This window comes from Mus musculus, chromosome 17 (genome assembly GCF_000001635.26).
Source record: "Mus musculus strain C57BL/6J chromosome 17, GRCm38.p6 C57BL/6J".
In the NCBI taxonomy this organism is placed as follows: domain Eukaryota; kingdom Metazoa; phylum Chordata; class Mammalia; order Rodentia; family Muridae; genus Mus; species Mus musculus.
This window is the reverse complement of record NC_000083.6, coordinates 35,946,593-35,969,761: the sequence shown is the minus strand read 5'-3', so window position 1 is coordinate 35,969,761 and position 23,169 is coordinate 35,946,593. Positions and strand designations below refer to the sequence as shown.

General features: G+C 48.5%; 1 protein-coding gene, 1 non-coding gene and 1 pseudogene across 3 annotated transcripts; 2 read left to right on the top strand and 1 right to left on the bottom strand.

The window, feature by feature from the left end:
- The first annotated feature begins 11 nt into the window (after nt 1–11).
- Abcf1 (ATP-binding cassette, sub-family F (GCN20), member 1) lies at nt 12–12,943 on the top strand. Its single transcript, NM_013854.1, has 23 exons — nt 12–116; nt 4,639–4,685; nt 5,422–5,508; nt 5,716–5,845; nt 5,967–6,004; nt 6,083–6,193; nt 6,370–6,441; nt 6,526–6,636; nt 7,678–7,776; nt 7,939–8,061; nt 8,533–8,719; nt 8,808–8,947; nt 9,033–9,181; nt 9,565–9,648; nt 9,770–9,894; nt 10,042–10,326; nt 10,459–10,533; nt 10,623–10,693; nt 11,405–11,437; nt 11,521–11,689; nt 11,856–11,920; nt 12,011–12,083; nt 12,173–12,943. The coding sequence occupies exons 1-23, from the start codon at nt 44–46 to the stop codon at nt 12,337–12,339; spliced, it is 2,514 nt and encodes an 837-aa protein (NP_038882.1). The 5' UTR covers nt 12–43; the 3' UTR covers nt 12,340–12,943.
- On the top strand, nt 8,948–9,032 carry Mir877 (microRNA 877). Its single transcript, NR_030608.1, has one exon. It is a non-coding gene; the product is annotated as a microRNA 877 (primary transcript).
- Nucleotides 12,944–16,444: 3,501 nt separating the features above from the next.
- On the bottom strand, nt 16,445–22,608 carry Gm8801 (predicted gene 8801; annotated as a pseudogene). Its single transcript, NR_028278.1, has 6 exons — nt 22,388–22,608; nt 22,053–22,296; nt 21,667–21,730; nt 18,541–18,616; nt 18,206–18,337; nt 16,445–17,574 (listed from the first exon to the last, which is right to left on the bottom strand). The product of NR_028278.1 is annotated as a predicted gene 8801 (transcript).
- Nucleotides 22,609–23,169: the final 561 nt, after the last annotated feature.

Below are 23,169 nucleotides of genomic sequence, written 5' to 3'. Positions count from 1 at the left end.
AACGGCGCCGGGCGCCGCTGGAGGACTCTTAACTGCCGCCGCGATGCCGAAGGGTCCCAAGCAACAGCCGCCCGAGCCCGAGTGGATCGGGGACGGCGAGGGCACGAGCCCCGCGGGTGAGTGGGGAAGGAGGCAGGAGTGGCGGGGACGGCGGCGGCCTCCATGGAGCGTGGGTCCTGCGCATGTGCGCCGGGGCAGAGGCCGCGTGCCCCGGGCCGTCCTAGAGCCCAGAGAGGCGGACGGGAGACGGGAAGACCATATGTCACCGAGGGAGGGACGGCAGGACAGGAACTAGAATTGTTGACTTCTTTCCTACCGCGGTGAGGGAGCGTGCCTTGAATCGTGTGGTGCGCTCCCAACTGCACTTGCCTCCCTCCCAGAGAACAACAGCTCCTTCGTGGACTCCAAAGGCTCGGTCCCGCTGGACTGCACTAGGTGCTGTCTTTATGTCAAGGGCTAGGATCAAGGTTTACTTTAATACTCATGCGATGTGCTTTGTGCGTGGTATAAAGGTCTCTTTTTTTTAAGACGTTCTCTCAGCCAAGCCTTGGGGGAACACGCCTTTGATCCCAGCATCAGGAAGCCGAGGAAGGCGGATCTAAGTGAGTTCGAGGCCAGCCTGGTCTACAAGGCGAGTTCCCTGACAGCGAGGCCTACACAGAGAAGCCCTGCCTCGAAGAAAACAAGATCACTCTACATAGCCCTAGCTGTCCCAGAACTCACTCAGTAGACCATGCTACCCTCCAAGGCACAGAAATCTGCTTGCTTCTGCTTCCCAGGTGCTGGGATTAAAGGTGTGTGCCAGGATAGATTTAGGAACACTAGGCTCTGGCAGTGACTTTTGTAAGAAGTGTCAAAGAAATAGTAAGGAAGTGAAGACTGAAGAGTTGCTGTCAATCAAGTGCCTGGTGCAGAACTAAAGACTGGGCAGATAAAAGGGTACAGAAGGATGTCACTCTATTAATCAAAGTGCAGTTTAAGGAGTGGGTAGTGAGCTGGGCAGTGGTGGTGCACGCACGCCTTTAATCCAAGCACTTGGAAGGCAGAGGCAGGCAGATTTCTGAGTTCCAGGACAGCCAGGGCTACACAGAGACACCCTATCTCGAAAAAGAAAACAAAACAAAATAAGAGAGTGGGTAGTGGACCATTAGTAGGTAGTAGTGCTTGAGAAATACCTTTAATTAAAAGGTGTTTTGTTCTTTGAGGTGGGATTTCACTATGCAGCCTGACTAGTCTGGGACTCACTATGTAGATCAGGCTGGCCTGGAACTCATAAAGATCCATGTGAGTCTGCCAATTGAATGTTGGTGTTACAGATGTGCACCAACATTCCTAGCTGGAAAGAAAACAAACAAACAAAAAATTAGTATTTTATGTGTATGGGTGCTTTGCCTTTGTACTGCACACATTCAGTGCCTTTGAAAGTCAGAAGAGGGCGTTGGGTATCCTGGACCTGGAGTTTCAGGGAGGCTTGTTAGCTAGGCTTAGAACCCAGGTCCTCTGGAAGAGCAGCCAGTGCTCTTTTTTTTTTTTCTTCTTCTTTTTTAAAGATTTATTTATTATTATATGTAAGTACACTGTAGTTGTCTTCAGACACACCAGAAGAGGGAGTCAGATCTTGTTAGGGATGGTTGTGAGCCACCATGTGGTTGCTGGGATTTGAACTTGACCTTCAGAAGAGCAGTCGGGTGCTCTTACCCACTGAGCCATCTCACCAGCCCCCAGCCAGTGCTCTTAACTACTGAGCCATCTCTCCAACCCTGAAAATAAAAAAAAAAAGAGAGAGAGAGAGAGAGTAGTGTTGGACTGTAAGGTGGAAAACATGCAAAAATTATTTTTTTTATGTGTATGAATGTATTGCCTGCATGTATATAACTGTACCATGTGTGTGCCTTGTCGGTAGAGGGCATCTGACCCCCTGACAATGGAGTCACAAGTGGTTGTAAGCTGTCATGTGAGTGCTTGGAATCAAGCCCGGGCCCTTTGAGAGAGCAGCAAGTGATGCTCTAAAGTGATGAGCCATCTCTCCAGCCCCTGTGCTTTCTTGAGGGAGGAGCATGCCTTGGAGCAGGTGTGGATGGGAAGTCAGTAGACAACTTTGTAGCCAGTTCTCTTTCCAGCCCAGTGTGTCTTGAAGGCTGAGTTGGAGGTGTGACAAGGACACATTGTTAACTGTCTCTGGTGAGAGAAGAGACTTGACATAAAGATGTAGATAAGTGTGGTTGGAGATACAAAGTTCTAGAGAGTGCTGACTGAGTTGTTTGTTTGCTCCTTTGTTTGTTAAGTTATATGCAGACCAGATTGCTGGACCTCCTAAGTGTTCAGGTTTTGCATGTATGCAGTAAGCTGCCTAAGCGATGGGATGCAAGTCTAAACATAAAATACACTTTTGCTTCATATACACCTTATAAACACAGCTTAGAGGTTTTTTTGTTTTATTTAATACAAGGTCCAATGTAGTCCAGGCTGGCTTTGAACCCATGTATAGCTAGGGATGGCCTTGAACATGTATTGCTTTAGCCTGAGCCTTAAAGTGTTGGCATTACAGACTTGAGCCACAATGCCCAGTTATATAAAGTGGAGAATGGCTTTGAACTGGTCCATGTAGACTCATCCTTGGCTGTTTATTTTGAGACAAGGTTTCATTAAACTGCCCAGGCCGGGTTCAAACTCTTTTCTCCTTCGGCCTCCTTGTTATCCAGATTACAAATATGGGTGAGGAGTGGTAATGTTAAAGTGTTGTCTTTGCCACTCAGGACAGCTTCAGGAAGGTGCTAAAGGAGATTGGAAGAGGAGCCAAGCAACATAGCTCTGGTCCTGCTAACCCCATGATGACACGTCTCACAACTGACTTGTGCTCAGGCATTTCCTTACCTCAGGGTCAGGTGGATCAGAGGATTTGACAGAAGGAATTTAAGGGATGGAGGTATGAGGTCAGCCATGATGGCTTGGGCCTTTAATTCCAAGCTTCGGCTGGCAGAGGCAGGTATATCTCTGAATTCAAAGCCAGCCTGACCTCCACAGTGAGTTGCCCAGAGAACAGCTGACCTGAATATCAGTCAGACCTGGTAGCTCAGACCTGGATTCCAAGTATGGGAGGCTAAAGCAGGAAGGATTACAAGTTCAAGGCCAGCTTGGGCAACTTAGAGAGATTGCCTCAAAATGAAAGGTGAAGATAAAGGACTGAGGGTGTGGGTTCAGCTGAGACTGGCTGGCTGCCTGCTGTGTGAAGCCCTGAAAAGCACAAATGAGACGTGTGTGCTGGTTGTGCTTTTCATGAAGATTGTGGAGAATGGTACACAGGTGACTTTTGTTTGTTTTTGGTTTTTTGGTGGTGGTGGGTTACTTCCTTTTGTTTTGTTTTGTTTCCAAAATAGATATTAGAGCCCTAGTTCAATTCCTATAGAGAAATACTGACTGTCTCTTTAGAATGCGCCTTCCGGGCTGGAGAGATAGCTCAGTGGTTAAGAGCTGGTTAAGACTGCTCTTCCGGAGGTCCTGAGTTCAAATCCCATGGTGGCTCACAACCATCTGTAATGAGATCTGATGCCCTTTTCTGGTGTGTCTGAAGACTACAGTGTACTTGGGTTCTGCTGTTGCCCCTCCTCTTGCCACCATAGAAACATTGTAACAATCTCTTATAAGACTTTCCACTGTTGTCCTTCTTACCCTTGCTCCACTCTAAATGGATGCAAGACTGGAGGGTACAAAAGATCAGATCATACCAACAGACTTACTGTCCCCTAACTGGCACCTCCACAAAGCACTAGGCTTGAGGCCGGCTTCTTCCCTCCCCACCAAATCTGCCTTTTCTTCCCTTAGGTGAAGTTTGAGGCCTTTGCTCTGTAAAGATCTGTCTTCCTACAAGCACCAGAGGAAACCACAGTTCTTAGCTGTTTGCATCCCCAGTGCAAACATTTTCTGACACCAAGTGTCTGGTTAGTAAATAGGTGTCCGCAGGGCCCAGAGAGACAGCTCAGTGGTAACAGCACTTGCTATTCTTGCAGAGGACCAAGTTCAACTTGAGCACCCACCTGATAGCTTATCTGTAAGTCCATTTAGGCAGGATGGCAGACACATAATATACATATACACCTACAGGCAAAGCACTCTCACGCTTATAAAATAAATATATCTAAAAAAATGTTTTAAGTAAATAGGCATTTGGAGCCAGGTGGTTACATGTCTGCACTCCAGTGGAGGCAGATCTCTGAGTTCTAGGCCATCCAGGTCTATAGAGATGGTTCTAGGACAGCCAAGACTACACAGTTGAAAATACAAAAAGAAAGAAAAAAAATAGGTGTGTAGATGAACAGATGGAAGAAAAAATAATGATCTCTGAAAGACCAGTCAGTGGTGATGAAGAATAGCTCTTCCTGGTAGAGCCAACTGGAGCTCTGCAGGAAGCTCGGGCTGCTGGACTTTTTTGTTTCTTTGTTTGTTTGTTTGTTTTCGAGGCAGGGTTTCTCTGTGTAGCCCTGGCTGTCCTGGAACTCACTCTGTAGACCAGGCTGGCCTCGAACTTAGAAATCCGCCTGCCTCTGCCTCCCAAGTGCTGGGATTAAAGGCATATACCACCACCGCCCGGCTTGGACATTTGTAAGAAGCTAATGTTGTGATGTCTGTTTAACCTTCCAGACAAAGTAGTGAAGAAAGGAAAAAAGGACAAGAAGACCAAAAAGACGGTGAGAAAATGAGTCCGGGAAGAGTAACACCCCTGGGTGTTCCCAGGCAGTGTAAATGGACAAGTGAGACCTGAAGAGGGGAGACCTTGCTAGGAGAGGGGGCTTGTGGGGTGTACTATGTGTGGCACTAGGTGTCAAAGAATTAACAAAGGTAAAAATTCAGAGAGCCAAGCTGTCATGTGAACCTTTAATCTCAGCATTCACTCAGGAGGCAGAGGCAAGGCATATCTGAGTCCTGGGTCAGCCTGAGCTACGCAGAGAAACCCTGTCTCGAAGAAAAAAAAATTATAGAGTGAGAACTTTTTTTTTTTTTAGTTTTGTGAGACAGGGTTTCTCTGTATAGCCTGGCTGTCCTGGAACTCACTTTGTAGACTAGGCTGGCCTCGAACTCAGAAATCTGCCTGCCTCTGCCTCCTAAGTGCTGGGATTAAAGGCATGCGCCTCCACCGCCCAGCCAAATAGTGCTTTCTTACAACTTGGAGGTTGAGAAGTAGCCATGGGCTGGCTCACAGCTGTGGAGGGACAGGCATGCATATGTCAGTCATCCAGTGTGTGAAAGTGGAAGCCAGTGGTTCCTGGGAGCTATTTCTTTGAGCAGGATCCACGAGTAGAAAATGAAATAATAAAATGACCACAGCCACTTTTTAAAAGAGAGGAAATGGGGCAGTGACAGCTGTGTGCAGATGGCTGACAGCCTTGGAGCCCCTCACCTGTATCTTATCGATACCCTTTATAGTTCTTTGAAGAGCTGGCAGTAGAGGACAAACAAGCTGGGGAAGAGGAAAAATTGCAGAAGGAGAAGGAGCAGCAACAGCAACAGCAGGTATGGTATCCCTGTGGGCGCCCAATCCCAGGAATCCTAGACCTCAGCCCCTCTCAGCCCCTCTCAGCCCCTCTCAGCCCCTCTCAGCCCCTCTCAGCCCCTCTCAGCCCCTCTCAGCCCCTCTCAGCCCCTCTCAGCCCCTCTCAGCCCCTCTCAGCCCCTCTCAGCCCCTCTCAGCCCTTGTCTTCACTCGCACTGTTGTTTCAGCAACAGAAGAAAAAGCGAGACACCAGGAAAGGCCGTCGGAAAAAGGATGTGGACGATGATAGTGATGAGAGAGTGCTCATGGAGCGACTTAAGCAACTGTCTGTGCCAGCCAGTGATGAGGAAGATGAGGGTAAGGGAACTGAGGGCCAAGGGCAGCTGCAGCCCACGGTCAGTGGGGAGGAAGGCCTCCAGCTGCCAGTGAAGGAGCCAGGTGTTTTCTTGACCCCCCTCCTCTCCCCCTGTCATTTCAGTGCCTGCCCCCATACCCCGAGGACGGAAGAAGGCCAAGGTGAGCTATCAGCAAGGAAGCAAAGACCCCAGAGGCAACCAGAGCCACCCCACTGACTTGCAGGGCCTTTTCCTGTAGGGTGGAAATGTTTTTGAAGCCCTGATTCAGGATGACAGTGAGGAGGAGGAAGAGGAGGAAGAAAACCGTGTTCTCAAGCCCGCCAAGCCAGAGAAGAATCGCATCAATAAAGTGAGTGGTGGCTCGCCACACTGCCTCCTCACGGGGTACCGCTCTCCGGCTCCTAAACCGCCTGTCCTAACTCTCCTGTTCATGCCAGCAGCCCGCACCTCTCTAAAGCCTTCTGACTCAGTGCTCTCCAGAGATTTAAACTCCAAATCCAAACCATCTGTCTGTGTCTCCTGCAGGCCGTGGCTGAGGAACCTCCTGGGCTCAGGAGTAAAAAGGGAAAGGAGGAGAAATCAAAAGGGAAAGCCAAGGTGAGAGGGGGCCCTGCAGGTGGTGCTGACTGCTCCTCAGGGAGCCAGCCCTCCATCAGGCCTGTCTTCTCCTTGCTGCCTCAGAGTAAACCTGCTGCTGCAGACAGTGAAGGGGAAGAGGAGGAGGAGGACACAGCTAAAGAAAAGGAGCCTCCTCAGCAAGGGAAGGACAGAGACAAAAAGGAGGCTGAGCAGGTGTGTGCACACTGCTGGGGCGGGCGGGGCAGGGGAAGCTCCCTGCTGACTGGAGCAAGAATCACACACCCAGCATAGTGGGGACAAATGAAGGGGATCTCTGAGCTCAAAGCCAGCCTGATCTATCTACTACTGAGTTCCAGGGCTATGAGCTTCATGTCTCTGTCTTATGTTTTACAACTCTTTGGAACTATAACATCTTATCTCATGAGCCACATGAAGTCAGGTCCCTGGAACCACCATGGCAGATGGAAGAGGTGGGGCTTGGATGGAGTTCATCCTGATGGTGTTGGTGCTGGCTGTGACCATTCACTATTCACTGGCACTGTGGTCTAGAACAATCTTAACGATGTTCCTGGTCTTCAGTCTCTCTCTGTTTCTCAACATTTCAAGCATTTCTAGTCTTAGTTCTTGCTGGCTACTTCAGTCTGCACGCTAGACCATCTTTTTGATTTGGTTTGGTTTGGTTTGGTTTTTTGCACATTAGTGACAGAAGAAACTCAGTTGCTTCCTTTCGCTTACACTGTCTTAGAAGTTACAAGCTTTTCCTTTCGTTAACCTGCCGAACATTTCACACCAGTGGTTCCTGATGGCAGAGATCGATTAAGGGCTGCATGTACACCAGTGCCTTGGGATAAGCCATCTCCAGATTGGGTGGGGAAGACAGCTTCCTGCCTTAGTGGGATGCTAGGAATCTGACAGTGGTGGTGGTGGTGGTGGTGGTGGTGGTGGTGGTTAGGTTTTGGTTTGTTTTTTTTGTTGTTGTTGTTACTGTTTTTGTTTTGGTGTTTGATTGTTTTGGTGTTTTTTGTTTGGTTTTTCAAGACATTTCTCATCCTAGCACTTAGAAGTCAGAGGCAGGTAGATCTTTGTTAGTTTGAGGCCAGCCAGGACTGTTACACAGAGAAACATGGGGTAGAGGGTCAGAGTCAAGATTTCTCTGTATGTCCCTGGCTGACTTGGAAGTCAGTCTGTAGACTTAAGTCTGTAGTCCTGTTCTCGCTGCTGCTTTTGTTTGCTTACCGCCACTTGTTCTCACAGGGCTCAGGGGAAGAGAAGGAAGAGAAAGAAGGGGACTTGAAGGCAAACGATCCCTATGCCAACCTTAGCAAAAAGGAAAAGAAAAAGCTAAAGAAACAGGTAAGCCACAGCTCTTCCAGCTCCTGTGGCCCCAGGCTCTGAGAAGAGCTTTGGGGGCTGCTTGAAGTGGAGTAGTGGAAAGACAGGGATTTACGTTCGACCTTCAGCGCTGACATTCTGAAGCTACTGTGTTACGACACTGAGTGTCCTTTCCCTCCTCAGATGGATTATGAACGACAGGTGGAGTCATTGAAAGCAGCTAATGCTGCAGAAAACGACTTCTCTGTGTCCCAGGCAGAGGTGTCTTCCCGCCAGGCAATGTTAGAAAATGCATCTGACATTAAGGTGAGATCTGAGGGCCCTTGCCCCACTTAGCACTTGAGTAGGCCTGTGAGGGATGAATGCCTAAAGAAAAAGTTCAGCGGGCTGGCGAAATGGCTCAACGGGTAAGAGCACTGACTGCTCTTCCAAAGGTCCTGAGTTCAAATCCCAGCAACCACATGGTGACTCACAACCACTCATAATGAGATCTGACGCCCTCTTCTGGTGTGTCTGAAGACAGCTACAGTGAGCGGGGTCGACCAGAGCAAGCAGAGGTCCTAAAATTCAATTCTCTACAGCTATAGTGTACTCACATACATAAAATAAAGAAATAAATCTAAAAGGAAAAAAGAAAAAGAAATGGTTCAGCCAGACTGAACAAAGTAACAGAAAAGCCGGTAGAAACAGCAGGACCCCTGCTGCAGCACACGGGGCGGGAGGGAAGACTTCTCATGTGTTTGTGTGCCCCGTGTTCATCCTTTCTTTTGGCTGCAGTTGGAAAAGTTCAGCATCTCCGCCCACGGCAAGGAGCTATTCGTCAATGCTGACCTGTACATAGTAGCCGGCCGCCGCTATGGGCTGGTGGGACCCAACGGCAAAGGCAAAACCACGCTTCTGAAGCACATTGCCAACCGTGCCCTGAGCATCCCCCCTAACATTGACGTGCTGCTGTGCGAGCAGGGTGAGGCTGGGGAGTGGGAAAGCAAGCTGGGAGGATGACCGAGGACAGGTGGGACTGGCATTGACGCCCAGCCTTCCCCCTCCTGCAGAGGTGGTGGCTGATGAAACACCAGCCGTGCAAGCTGTCCTTCGAGCAGATACCAAGCGACTGAGGTTGCTAGAGGAGGAGAGACGGCTTCAGGGACAGCTGGAGCAGGGGGATGACACTGCTGCTGAGAAACTAGAAAAGGTAGAGGAGATGGCGCAGGGGACACAAGGTAGGCCTTGCGGGTCTGTGGACCCTTGGACATGTGTCCTCTTCTCCCTCCTCCCAGGTGTATGAGGAACTGCGAGCTACCGGGGCAGCAGCTGCAGAGGCCAAGGCACGGCGGATCCTGGCTGGCTTGGGCTTCGACCCTGAGATGCAGAATCGGCCCACACAGAAGTTCTCTGGGGGTTGGAGAATGCGTGTCTCCCTGGCCAGGTAGGCCCTGCCTCCCAGCTTCTGACCAGCCCCTTTCTTCCCACTCTTCCAAGGCCTGCATAGTGAGCAGGTTTGAGGTCATTGTAGTTGTTTCCAGACACACCAGAAGAGGGTATCAGATCCCATTACAGATGGTTGTGAGCCACCATGTGGTTGCTGGGAATTGAACTCAGGACCTCTGGAAGAACAGTCAGTGCTCTTAACTGCTGAGCCATCTCTCCAGCCCCTTGAGGCCAACTTTAAACCTCCTTTGCTGTGTGCACTGTGAGAACTTGGGTCATTCTCCGTTTTGACCCCTCTCTAACAGACTGTTGTCACTGAGCTCTGGGTTTGCTGAACAGGCATCTTCCTTCCCTAACCTTACACTCCATCCACTCCTTTAGGGCACTGTTCATGGAGCCAACGCTGCTGATGTTGGATGAGCCCACTAACCACCTGGACCTCAACGCCGTCATCTGGCTCAATAAGTGCGCTGCCCGTGGTCTCCCGCTCTGCCTTTTTCCCTGTCCCCATCCCATTATCTACTTCCTAGACTCATCTTCCCTGGCCTTGTGACACTCACTCGCGCACCCCCTCTCTCCACGGCAGCTACCTTCAGGGCTGGAGGAAGACGTTGCTGATTGTCTCCCACGACCAGGGCTTTCTGGATGACGTTTGCACTGATATCATCCACCTGGACACCCAGCGGCTCCATTACTACAGGGGCAATTACAGTAAGCATGCTCTTTTACGGGTTGGAGACAGGACCCAAAGGTGGAGCCAGAGTAGCCGGCCCTGGGCATGGTGGTGAGCTCTCTGTCCAAGACCTCCATGCAGGGCTTCTCTTCCCAACTCATCTGTCCCTGGTTGTTCCACCCCAGTGACCTTCAAGAAGATGTACCAGCAGAAGCAGAAAGAGCTGCTAAAGCAGTACGAGAAGCAGGAGAAGAAACTGAAGGAGCTGAAGGCTGGGGGCAAGTCCACCAAGCAAGCGGAAAAGCAAACAAAGGAAGTCCTGACTCGAAAACAGCAGAAGTGCCGACGGAAAAACCAGGATGAAGAGTCTCAGGAGCCCCCTGAGCTCCTGAAGCGTCCCAAGGAGTACACCGTGCGCTTCACCTTCCCAGACCCCCCGCCTCTCAGCCCACCTGTGCTGGGCCTGCACGGTGAGTGACGGCTTGCTGCCAGTGCACAGCAGTGCCCTGGGTACCCTACACTCTGCCAAGGCTGTAGCCCTTTCCTGGGAGGCCAGGCATTTGGGGTAACCAAGAAAATTGTGAATGGCTGGTTTTTCTCAGGTGTGACGTTTGGCTACGAGGGGCAGAAGCCACTCTTTAAGAATCTAGATTTCGGCATCGACATGGACTCCCGGAGTAAGTCGGTTGGCCCTGGGTGACTTGGGTGTGGAGCATGAATCCCAGGACGTAAGCTGTTCCTCTAACCACTAGTCTCCTCCTTCCAGTTTGCATCGTGGGTCCCAATGGTGTGGGGAAGAGCACACTACTCCTGCTGCTGACTGGCAAGCTGACACCGGTGAGTCCTAAAGTGAACAGGAGAGGAGAGGGCCAGGTGTGGCCCAGGGGACAGTGTGTCCTTGTAGACTGTGTGTAAGCTGGAGGGCACGTGCATCTGTCACAAAGGTGCGCTTGTTTCTGGCAGCCTCGGAAGCCCTGGGTTTTCCTATGCCGCTCTCGCGCTCACACCCCAGTGTAGGCTTGTGCTTTTGTTGTTTGTAGTTCTAGGGATTGAACCTTTAACACGCTGTATCATCCCTCTTGTTTTACTTTAAGATAAGGCCTTGCTAACTTACCCAGAGTGACCTCAAATTTGCCACCCTCTTTCCTTTCTTAGTTACTTAAATAGCTGAGATGACAGGCCTGTGCCACCCACCCAGCTTCATTCGCAGGCCCTGTAAGGGAAGCTTTTATCCTCCGTCCCTCCCACTTCAGAGTCTTCCGTCCCTAGGCACCCGTTTCTCTTTCTTGCACCCATTTATTCCCAGCCCAGTTCTGATGTTTGTTTCTCTCTGAGAAACTCTAGTATTTGGTTCTCTTTGAAAATTTTGAGATAGGCCTAGTAGCAACCACTCATAAACTCAGGACTGGGGAGGCTGAGACAGGAGGATGGCTGTGAATTCAAGGCCAGCCTGGGCTGCAGAGTGAGACTGTGTCCAAACAAAGAAAAGAGAAGCTGGGCTTTGGGCCTCTACCTCCATCCTGCTCTCACTCTTGCTTGTCCTTGCAGACCAACGGGGAGATGAGGAAGAACCATCGGCTGGTAAGCTGGCCTTGGGAACCGAGGCTGGAGGTCAGGCAGGAAGCAGGACTCTTGACTGACCACTCCCCTCTCCTCTTGGGCAGAAAATCGGCTTCTTTAACCAGCAGTACGCAGAGCAGCTGCACATGGAGGAGACGCCCACTGAGTACCTGCAGCGGAGCTTCAATCTGCCCTACCAGGATGCCCGGAAGTGCTTGGGCCGCTTTGGCCTGGAGAGCCACGCCCACACCATCCAGATCTGCAAACTCTCCGGTACTGTCATTCTGGGGTGCTTGAGGAGGTGACCTCATCAGCTGTTCCTGGAAGCTGAAGGGGTTTACAGCACAGATGGGGAGCCTCCATGTCCCAAGTACATCCATAGGGTTGGCCTTCTGCAAGGTGGGTGACAGGAGTCTCAGTACGGTTCCTTTTGTGACAGGTGGGCAGAAAGCCCGAGTTGTGTTTGCGGAGCTGGCCTGTCGGGAGCCTGATGTCCTCATCTTGGTGAGTGGGCAATCAGAGAAGGGTTTTCGGGTCAGAGCTGGAAATGCAGCTGCTGCAGTGCTCTGCCATAGGCCTCTTCCTTCTCCACAGGATGAACCAACCAATAACTTGGACATAGAGTCCATCGATGCCCTGGGGGAGGCCATCAACGACTACAAGGGGGGTAAGTGCTCAGACAGAGGCAGCTGGAGCTGCTGGGCCTCTTCCTCTTCCACTCCTGACTCCCTCTCTTGATTTGTTCTTCCTCCAAAGCTGTGATCGTTGTCAGCCACGATGCGCGCCTCATCACAGAAACCAACTGCCAGTTGTGGGTGGTGGAGGAGCAGGGTGTCAGTCAGATCGACGGCGACTTTGATGACTACAAGCGAGAGGTGTTGGAGGCCCTGGGTGAGGTCATGGTCAACCGTCCTCGGGATTGAGCTCCCTCCTGGAAGCTGCTGCAACCAGCTCCTATGGCTGGAGTCTAGGCCGTCTCCCCTCATCCACCTAGAAGCCTGCTGCAACCAGCTCCTACGGCTGGAGTCTAGGCCGTCTCCCCTCATCCACCTAGAAGCCTGCCATGGCTGCTGCCAGCTGCAGCAGCCACATAGGCCATGAAGGTGGCGTGTTGCCTTGATGTGTGTGAGAGCATCCATCCGTGTGGATTGTGTCCTTCTCAATGAAGGACTGTGTTCCCCTTGAGGTAACTGAGCTGGCTTGCCCACACTGGCTCAGTCTCTTCAGAAAGAGGTGACCTTTGCTGTGCTGGGTTCCCCTCAGGCCTAGTTAAGGTGGCCTCTTGTCTCAAGACCTTTGCCACTCAGAACTGACCCTGGTCCCTCCTTTTGGAAGGGTACTACTGACTCACTGACACAAACAGCCAGAACCTCAGGGCTGGAGGCAAGTGTCTGAGACCTGGACTGTTTCACCAAAGATCTGGTGCCTGTGGTCCCTTGTCTCGTGGGGACTTGAGGGCAGGAAAGGAGAACTCTAGAACTGAAGTCTCCTTTACAGGGGAGGAAATAAAGTAGTGGGGTGCTGACACCATGTGCCTGTGGGGTGCTTCCTGGGCTTTTTGTGTCCCTCCCCAGCCAGTGCTTGTCCTCCCTGTGCCCTCATGGTTGGGAAAGACACCAGACCAACCCTGTGAATGAAATGGCACTCCACCCTTTGCTCGGGAACCCAGTCTGCTGATGTAAGATCTACAGAGCATGCTGGGATAGAGTTACACCTATAACTCACACCCTGGAGGTGTAGAGAGGGTTTTAATGGCTCTAGTGAGTTTGAGGCAAGCCTTTAGAAAATAGAGCCCTTCCATAGATCTGGTACCAGAGATATACATAGAGTAGATCACTACACAGCTGGCAGAGTCAACTCATCCACTCAGACACTGGGTGGAAATCATCCCTCACAGAGAAAAAGCATGAAGATGGGACCAGAGAGAAGTTTCTACTGTAGATGTCACCTAAAGCCCCTAGTTACAGTGGGGTCCTGAAGGGGACAGCATGGTGGGCTTTGTTACAGAAGGGGACAGCATGGCGGGCTTTGTTACAGAAGGGGACAGCATGGTGGCTCTGTTACAGAACTGAGGTGATAGAACCAAAGGAGACAAGGGCAAGATGGGACAGACAGAAACTGTTAGGTATGACTTATTGAGAAAAAGAATAGTATGTCATTTCCAAGGTGAATATAGATTCAGTTAGGAAAAATTATTTTCCAGCCAAAGTAAATAACATGGACTTTGAAGCAGATTCGTATCAAAAGTAGGGTACAGTGAGCAGGCTGTTGAGTGTGCCCCTCTCTGAAGGGATATGACAACTGACCACCATGGAGCCCTCACCAGGTGGATGGGCAAACCAATGTTCAACATTGTACACTTGACGTTTGCACACCCTTGTGATGAGAATGCAGAAATTATGCAGTGTTAATTGGTGGATAACAAGAGCATGCCTGTGAAGCCTGGTGGTTTAGTGTCAGCACTCTGAAGGCAGAAGCAGGCAAATCTCTGAGTTCAAAACCAGCCCAGCCTACACATTGAGTTCCAAAACAGCTAAGGCTGCTCAGAGAAACCCTGTCTTAAAAAACAAGCAAACTTGGATGTGAAGGGTGGGTGTGGACAGTCTAACGAAGCCCAACTAGCTTGGAACTTGCTAAACACTTGCCGTTCTCCACCAGTTTCCCCCAGTGAACACACTGTGTATGTAGAGTTACATGTTCAAACACAGATGGGAACTTGTCCCTCAAAAAGAAAAACAAGAATGGAACACAGAAGAGAAAAAGCTAGAGTATGGTTCACCCAGAGTCTGGAAAAAAATGTAATTTCATTAAGAGTCATACCTTTGATTCATAAGTTCATTTTATTTTTTTAAAGATTCATTTATTATATCTAAGTATATTGTAGCTATCTTCAGACACTACAGAAGAGGGAGTCAGATCTCATTACAGATGGTTGTGAGCTACTATGTGGTTGCTGGGATTTGAACTCCAGACCTTCGGAAGAGCAGTCCGGTGCTCTTACCCACTGAACCATCTCACCAGCCCCATAAGTTCATTTTAAAGTTGAGATAGTCTAAGGGAGCCTGGCTACCCTGGGACTTCAAGTTTGGTCTTCAGCTCACAGATCTATCTGCCTGGGTGCAGAGGCCCTGCCCCGACTCAGCTTTACAAACAGAATTTTAAACACCTGCAGACAACTAAATATTTCCTATAAATGAGCACCATGGGGATTTTGATTTTGCAAAGTAGGCATTCTGTAGACCAGGCTAGGCTCGGTTGATTACGCCTAGCCAGCCTTGATCATGTAGGCCCATTGCAGCACTCGAAGGTGGTTCTCACAAGTGGTTCCAGGTCCAGCTCATAGCTGTCTGTAAGTACAGTTCCAGGGGTACACTTTCATACACGCGGACACACACACACTCTTAAACATAAAGCACATCTTTTTTTTCCCCAGACAGTTTTTCTGTGTGTCCCTGCTTATCCTGGAACTCGCTCAGGCTGGCCTCAGCCCCAGAGATCCACCTGCCCTGCCTTCTTCGTGCTGGGATTAAATGCGTGTGTACCACCACCACCTGACAAAACAGACACAAAGGGGGTGAGAGGACATGCGTGTACACAGTCACATTCATACACGTTTTTTAATATATATATTTTTTTGAAAGATTTATATATAATAACACTGTAGCTGTCTTCAGACACTCCAGAAGAGGGCATCAGATCTCATTACAGATGATTGTGAGCCACCATGCATTGCTGGGATTTGAACTCAGGAGCTTCAGAAGAGCAGTCAGTGCTCTTACCCACTGAACCATCTCTCCAGCCCGTTCTACACATTTTTGAAAATCAAAATTTTATGAGCTGAAGGGATAGCACAGTGGTAGAGTCCTTTCTGCTCTTCCTGAAGATCTGCGTTCTCAGCGCCTATGTTGGGTGCTCAAACTTGCCTGTAGCTCCAGCTTCAGGGGATCCAAGGATACCAGCCCTCGAGCACAGAACTCCACAAGGATACACATAGATAAAAATATTTTGTCTTAGTCATTGTTCTAATGTGTAGTGACAGGTTATTTTGGAGTTTTGGTTTCATTAAAAACATAGGGCCCGTCGTGGTGGCGCACGCCTTTAATCCCAGCACTTGGGAGGCAGAGGCAGGTAGATTTCTGAGTTCCAGGCCAGCCTAGTCTACAAAGTGAGTTCCAGGACAGCCAGGGCTACAAAGAGAAACCCTGTCTCAAAAAACCAAATAAGGCTGGAGAGATGGCTCAAAGTTAAAGAGCACTCCCTGCTCTTCCCAAGGTCCTGAGTTCAATTCTCAGAACCACATGGTGACTCACAACCATCTATAATGAAATCTGGTTCACTCTTCTGGCCTACAGGAAGAACGCTGTATACAAAATAAATTATATATATAGTTTTCTGCTTTAATAACAGGTGTAGGGATATGGGGCTGCTTCATAGCAGCTGACTAGGGTTTGCCTCCTCTAATGGGCAGGCGCACAATTTTGACAGCTGTAGATAGTTTTTTTGATTGTGTGACAATTGGAGATCTGGAAACGTTACAGAGGGCATATAAGTGGGAGTACCCTGATGTGCGAGTTGTTGGTTGGTTGGTTGTTGAGGTTTGTTGATAGTGGCGTGCAAAGAACTCTGCCTCCTATGTGTGGGGATTAGAGAGGAGTACCACTCCCACACCCTAACATTTTTATTCTGAGTGGAAGAGATTTAGATTTTATGTGTATGGTAGAAACCAGGTCTGCCAGCCCAGGGATGGCACCACCAATGGGCTGGCAATCCCTGGTTTAGACAATGCCCTACAGATGATCTCATAGAGGCATTGTCTCAACTGAGGCTTCCCTCTCTCTCTGGTGACTCTAACTTGTGTCAAAGTAACATAAAAGTAGCCAGCACACAACGTCCTGAGAACTGGAGTTCTCACTTGAGGTCTGGGAATTGAACCCCAGGCCTCTGCAACTGCTCCAACCAGCAGAGCCACCAAGCAGGCTCTACAGCCCTAGCTTTTCTTTTACTAAAAGAAGTGAAACACACCAGGGGTTAAATGAGCTGCTTCTCTTTCCACTGTTTATTATTAATGTACAAAATATACAAAACCAAAAGAAAAACTCCTCGAATCCATTGTGGTTCTAACCCAAGACCCTTCACAAAACCAACCCACTGTTTTCATAGAAAACAACTGATGCCAAGACAAGGGGAGGAGACGACTGGGAAGGGCCCCTACTGCTGAGTCTGCCCAGGAAGCCTCAGACAGGGCTCCTCATGGGGTAAGGAAGGAGCAGGCCCACTCCCAAAGGCAGTGCATGTAGTGCTTCAGGCCCGCTGTACCCGGCTAAAGTTAATGAAAGCTGGTCTCACGGAGTCTCTAATACCGCTGTAGGCAGGAGTGGCCCAACACTACAGGATGCCCCTCTGCCAGATAACAACTTCCTTGGATACAGATGTGAACATGCCATCACTGAACCTAGCAGACCCACAATGACCTGGGAAGTAACAGTTGCAGTCTTTCTTGAGAAAGGACTCAACAGTGACTGGCCCATGTGGGGCACAAGTGGGGGTGGTTCCAGAACTCAGCTTCAGCCAGCTTGAGCCCTCAGTGCAGTGCAGTGCAGTGGGATAGATGGTACCCCTCACCACCCCCTCGCCCTGTGAGGATAATGAGCTTAGCTTAGATGGTTTCCTAAGTGCAGCTGACCCACTTAGTTCCGTGTGCATGTGGAGAGCAGAGGTCTCCAGAGTGACCAGCTTTAGGTTCTCAGGCAGCGGGGCTAATACTGGAAAGGGTTTGGGGCACAGGGCAAATCTCCTCACAGAGTGAAGCCAGCCGTCTCAGCAGTCCAGCATCTAGAGTGTGTCCAGTCTCTCTCCTCTCCAGACTGGAGGGGACTATGTACATCAATGCACACCAGGAATCAGAAACCCCCAGAAACCCAACCAGGTGGGAACTGAGGGGGCCGACTCCTCATCAGCTGGGGAAAAGGACAGTGGGCCTCACAGAAGCCATAACCAAGTGGAAGGAGCAAGGCTGCAGTCCACAGGGGTGCGGGTAGGGCAGGCAGGCTAGGGCAGTGGGGGCCCATTGACCCCTGGGTGGTAGAAGGCACAGTTGTTCTCATAGAGGCAGTAGCCCTTCATCATGAAGTGTCGGCAGAGAGGGCGGTTTGACATGTCTGTGGGAACAATGGCAGAATGGTTACAAACACCTAAGAGATCACCATCACCATCTTACCCCAGTCCAGAGCAATGGGGCCAAGTGTTCAGAGATACACAGTATTGGGGGGGTTGATGTGAAGATGGAGGTGGTTACTGCCTTCCTTGTATAAGAGAGCCTTAAGGAGATGGAGCCTCAACTTGTCCTTTGCACCTCCCCCTCTGCCCCACAGATATGTTGAGGTCCTGCATGTGGGACGTCAGGCATGTCCTTACCTCCTCCATGACTGTGGCCTCCATCATGCCCTTGGTGGCCGCCTCCCCCATAGCTATCATGACCACAGTGTTCATGAGGTGGTGGCCCTCAAAGGTCTTGGCCTCGATGGCTAGGGACATCATGTGGCTGGTGGCCATGTGGTCCTCTTTGTCCAGGGCCTTCATGGGAGCTATGCCCTCCACCTCCAACCATGCCTCCACCACCAGGAACCCCTGAGCAATTTGGGGGTCCTCCTCCAAAATGACCTCCTCCGTATCCTTGGAATGAAGGCGGTGATGGTGGCTCATTGTCTCCTTGAGCCACTTGGCCTCTTTTGAATAAACCAGGAGCAGGTCCTGGACCCCCATATATTGGGCAACCTTGCATGGGCTCACCTGGGCCATTCCAGAATGGATAACCTCCCCAAGAAGGTGGTGGGGGACCCAGCAGATGTGGACCCACTGGAGTAAGCTGACTCCTCACTGTCGCCATTGCCTCAGGACCAGGACCTAGGAGCCCATGTGGCACTGTAAATGAAACAGGAGTAAACCAATCAGGAGGTAAAGTCTACAAGTACTGCATGGCTTCCCACTAGTGTGCCCAACTATCCTCAGATCCACATGGCAGAGCCCTGCTCTTTCCTGTTGTCCCCTCCCATGGCTTGCCCAGTGGCTGGCTCTGAGGATTACCCAGCATCCTCCCCAGCCCTGGGGGCTGCTCCCAGGATTACCCAGCATCTGCTTGAGCTTGTCTGAGTACTCAGGCTGCTTCAGCAGCTCCTCTGAAGGGTGGCTGTTTGGACTGCCCTGTGAGCAAGAGGTGAGAGTCAGCAACAATTTAGCATGTAAATGCAAGACAGGAACTGGGATAAGCCAGGCACAGGGTGCAGGCTGTCCCTGGCCAGCCTGGGCTACAGAGTGAGCCTTTCTCTCAAAATTGAAATCCAACAAGACTGTCAATGAAAACAAACAAAAAAAAGTGACCAGAAAAGAAATTCTTCCTGTCACATAATAAATCAAAACACCAAATGCATTAAACAAAGAAAGAATATTAAAAGCAGTAAGGGAAAAAGATCTAGGAACATATAAAGACAGACCTATCAGAATTACACCAGACTTCTCACCAGAGGCTATAAAAGTTAGAAGATCCTGGGCAGGTGTAATACAGACCCTAAGAGAACACAAATGCCAACCCAGGCTACTATACCCAACAAAACTCTCAAATACCCTAGATGGAGAAACCAAGATATTCCAAGACAAAACCAAATTTACACAGTATCCATAAATCCATAAATCCAGCCCTACAAAGAATAATAGATGGAAAACAGCAAGACATGGAGGGAAATTACACCCTAGAAAAAACAAAAAGGGTGCCTGGGCAGTCATGGCACACACCTTTAATCCCAGCACTAGAGAGGCAGAAGCAGGCAATTTCTGAGTTCCAGGCTAGCCTGGTCTACAGAGTGAGTTCAGGACAGCCAAGGCTACACAGAGAAACTCTGTATGGAAAAAACAAAAAAACAAACAAACAAAAAAAGGCAAGAAAGTAATCTTTCTACAAACCCAAAAGAAGATACCACACAAACATAATTGCACCTCTAACAACAAAAATAACAGGAAGTATCAATCACTTGTCTTTAATATCTCTTAACATCAATGGACTCAATTCCCCAAAAAGATATAGACTAACACAATGGATAAGTAAACGGGACCCAGCATTTTACTGCTTACAGGAAATGCATCTTAGTGCCAAAGGCAGACACTACCTCAGAGTAAAAGGTTGGGAAACAATTTTCCAAGCTAATGGTCCCAAGAAACAAGCTGGAGTAGCCATTCTAATATTGAATAAAATCTACTTTCAACCAAAAGTTATCAAATAAACATAAGGAATGACACTTCATAATGGTCAAAGGAAAAACCTACGAAGAGGAACTCTCAATTCTGAACATCTATGCTCCAAACACAAGAGCACCGACCTTTATAAAAGAAACTTTACTAAAGCTCAAAGCACACATCGCACCACACACAATCATAGTGGGAGACTTCAGTACCCCACTCTCATCAATGGCTAGATCATGGAAACATAAACTAAACAGAGACACAGTGAAACTAACAAGTTGTGAACCAAATAGATCTAACAGATATTTATAAAACAGTTCATCCCAAAGCAAAAGCATATACCTTCTTCTCAGTACCTCACAGTACCTTCTCCAAAATTGACCATATAATTGGCTACAAAAGAGGCCTCAAAAGATACAAGAAGATTCAAATAATCCCATGCATCCTATTAGATCACCAGACTAAGGCTGGTCTTTTGTTTGTTTGGTTTTTGTTTTTTGTTTTTGGTTTTTGGTTTTTGGTTTTTGGTTTTTCGAAACAGGGTTCTCTGTATAGCCCTGGCTGTCCTAGAACTCACTCTGCAGACCAGGCTGGCCTCAAACTCAGAAATCCACCTGCCTCTGCCTCCCAAGTGCTGGGACTAAAGGCGTGCGCCACCACTGCCCGGCAAGGCTGGTCTTAAATACCAACAAAAACAATGGAAATCACACATACACGTGGAAGCTGAAGAACGCTATACTCAATGATAACTTGGTCAAAGGAGAAATAAAGAAAGAAATTAAAGATTTTTTAGAATTTAATGAAAATGAAGACACATCATATCAACACTTCTGGGACATAATGAAAGCAGTGGTAGGAGGAAAACTCAGAGCTCTAAGTGCCTCCAAAAAGAAACTGGAGTGAGCTTACACAAGCAGCTTGACAGCACACCTGAAAGCTCTAGAACAAAAAGAAGCAAATACACCCAAGAGCAGTAGACAGCAGGAAACAATCAAAAACTCAGGGCTATATTCAACCAACTAGAAACAAAAACAACTACACAAAGAATCAACCAAACCAGGAGCTGGTTCTTTGAGAAAATCAACAAGATAGATAAACCCTTAATCAGACTAACCAAAGGGCACAGAGACAGTATCCAAATTAAGAAAATCAGAAATGAAAAGGGAGACAACAAAATATATCTTAAAATAATTATTCTGTTTGTTGAATATTAACAGTTCAAAATCTTAAAAATCATGTCCTACAAACATCATAGAAATATTATAATTTTTCTCACTGTGCCTGAAATTAGCATTTTCTTAATGTTTAACTTCAAAGAGTTTTTGCTATTTTGAAATATTTAAAATATGCTTACTGATAAAATAATTTCTCTCTTAGAAACACTGATAACCTCTTTTTTATTTTTTTATTTTTTGGTTTTTCAAGACAGGGTTTCTCTGTATAGCCCTGGCTGTCCTGGAACTCACTTTGTAGACCAGGCTGGCCTTGAACCTAGAAATCCGCTTGCCTCTGCCTCCGGAATGCTGGGATTAAAGGCATGCACCACCACACCCGGCTACTGATAACCTTTTTAAAGTAAACTGATTGTTAGACAATGTACACAGATATATAAAGCATTTTAAATATTCTCTCACTATGTCAGGTAGTACCGTATAAGGGCTTTTGAATATATTTCTTAATGATTCATTTTAATGTTTCATGCTCTTTTACTATGCATAACTCCCAAAGAATAATTTGAATGTTTTGAAACAATTTAGTATTCAACATTAGATATAGGATCCTCAGTTATGAATAGCATTAAATATTCATTAATGATATTTTTAGGGTAGGGAAGGATATGAATATAAAATTTGAACAAATTTTTATGTGTTATTTGATTCTCAAAATACTTAATATTATTAATATACACTCCTACTCACAGACAAGTACAAATCAGGGTTGTAGAAAACAGCACAGCAGCATCTTCCCATGAGCGCCCACCACTGCTTCCCACCCACAACAGTGTGACAGCCACTTACCTCACCCAAGGGGATGAGTTTCGGGGGAATGGGTTTGCTCAGCTCAGGATCAGGCTCCTGGGGACTGTCGCAAACACCGCAGGTGAAGGAGAAAGGAGAGAACAAGGGACCACGATCACATTAATTCAGTCCCCTCAAGATGATGGTGTTTTCTCTTTTTTTCTTTTGGTTTGTTTGTTTGTTTAACACAAGGTTTCTCTGTCTAACAGTTTTGGCTGTCCAGCAACTTACTTTGTTCATGCTGGCTTTGAACTCACAAGAGACCAGCCTGCCTCTGCCTCTGCCTCCCCAGTGCCTGCATTAAAGGCATTCACCACTGTGCCTGGCTGCCCCCCTAAGCTCTCTGTGGTGCTTCCCTGATTCCCCACCACACAGGCACTGCACACCTCTCCCGGGGGAAGAGTTCCTGAAGGATTTGCTTCTTCCACACAGCCTGCTTGTATTTCTCCTGGCTGTTGCTTCCAGGGATGACAAGAGGTGAGGGCAGAACCAGAGGCCTGGGACGCACCCAGGGCACTTTCTCCTCCATATTGTCATGGCTTAGTCGCCGAGCTGTCTTGAAAGCATGCTGGTCCAACAGTATCTCACGCTTAGCAGCCTCCCCGAAGTCTTTGATCTTGTTCACATTCACTGCAGGGGGAGGCAGAAGGCAAAAGGACGAGTAAGTGAGACTGCCCCTGCTCAGACTCCAACCCTGGCATGCAGAGAACTGGCATCTTACTTTGCTCAGTTTCATCCAGTTCAAAGTAGAAATACTCTCTCAGCTTGCCCTCCTTCAGGCCAAGTCACAGTTTTCCTTTTTCTGCCCTTGCGAGTCAGCTGGTTGGGATCTCCAGGGCTCTTGCAGGCTCACAAACATCTACAATGTAATCTGCTTCACTCTTCTGGTTTGCAGGCAGAACGCTGTATATATAAGAAAGCCTTACACCCACCCACAAACACACACACACACATATATATATTCCCTTTAATCCCAGGTGTGGGGTTATGGGGCTCCTTCACAGCAGCTGACTATGATTTGCCTCCTGCTCTAAAGGGGAGGGGCATGATTTTGCCAGCTGCAGATAGTTTCTGCAATTGTGTGACATGTGGAATGCTGAGAACTTTTCAGAGGGCATGTAAGTGCTAGCACCCTGATACATGGGCTGTTGTTGAATAGTTGTGTGCAAAAGAAGAAACAACAAGAAGAAAGTATATATCCTGACACAGAGAGCAAACTTCTCCCAACGAACTCAATGCCCTGAACCAGCAAGTAATCTAATGATAGTATCACCCCCTTTGCAACTCCTGACTTTATTCAGGGGTCTCTACTTTCCTCTCTATCCTAGTGTGAAGGGGCCAAAAGGGTGGAAGGAAAGGGCTGAGGAAAGGTGGAAGAAAGAAGAACCCACAGAGTAGCAAAAGACAGCATACACAGTTTCAGTGAAGAGACACTATAACCACAGCAACTCTTATAAAAGGAAGCATTTAATTAGGCCTGGCTTAGATTTTCAGAGGTTCAGT

What these genes read in the sequence shown, in the direction of transcription:
- Abcf1 (NM_013854.1), top strand. Translation starts at nt 44, where the DNA reads ATGCCGAAGGGTCCCAAGCAACAGCCGCCCGAGCCCGAGTGGATCGGG. An exon ending in GAGGACGGAAGAAGGCCAAG is followed by an intron (nt 6,005 to 6,082) that starts GTGAGCTATCAG and finishes CTTTTCCTGTAG; the next exon opens with GGTGGAAATGTTTTTGAAGC. An exon ending in CATCGACATGGACTCCCGGA is followed by an intron (nt 10,534 to 10,622) that starts GTAAGTCGGTTG and finishes TCCTCCTTCCAG; the next exon opens with TTTGCATCGTGGGTCCCAAT.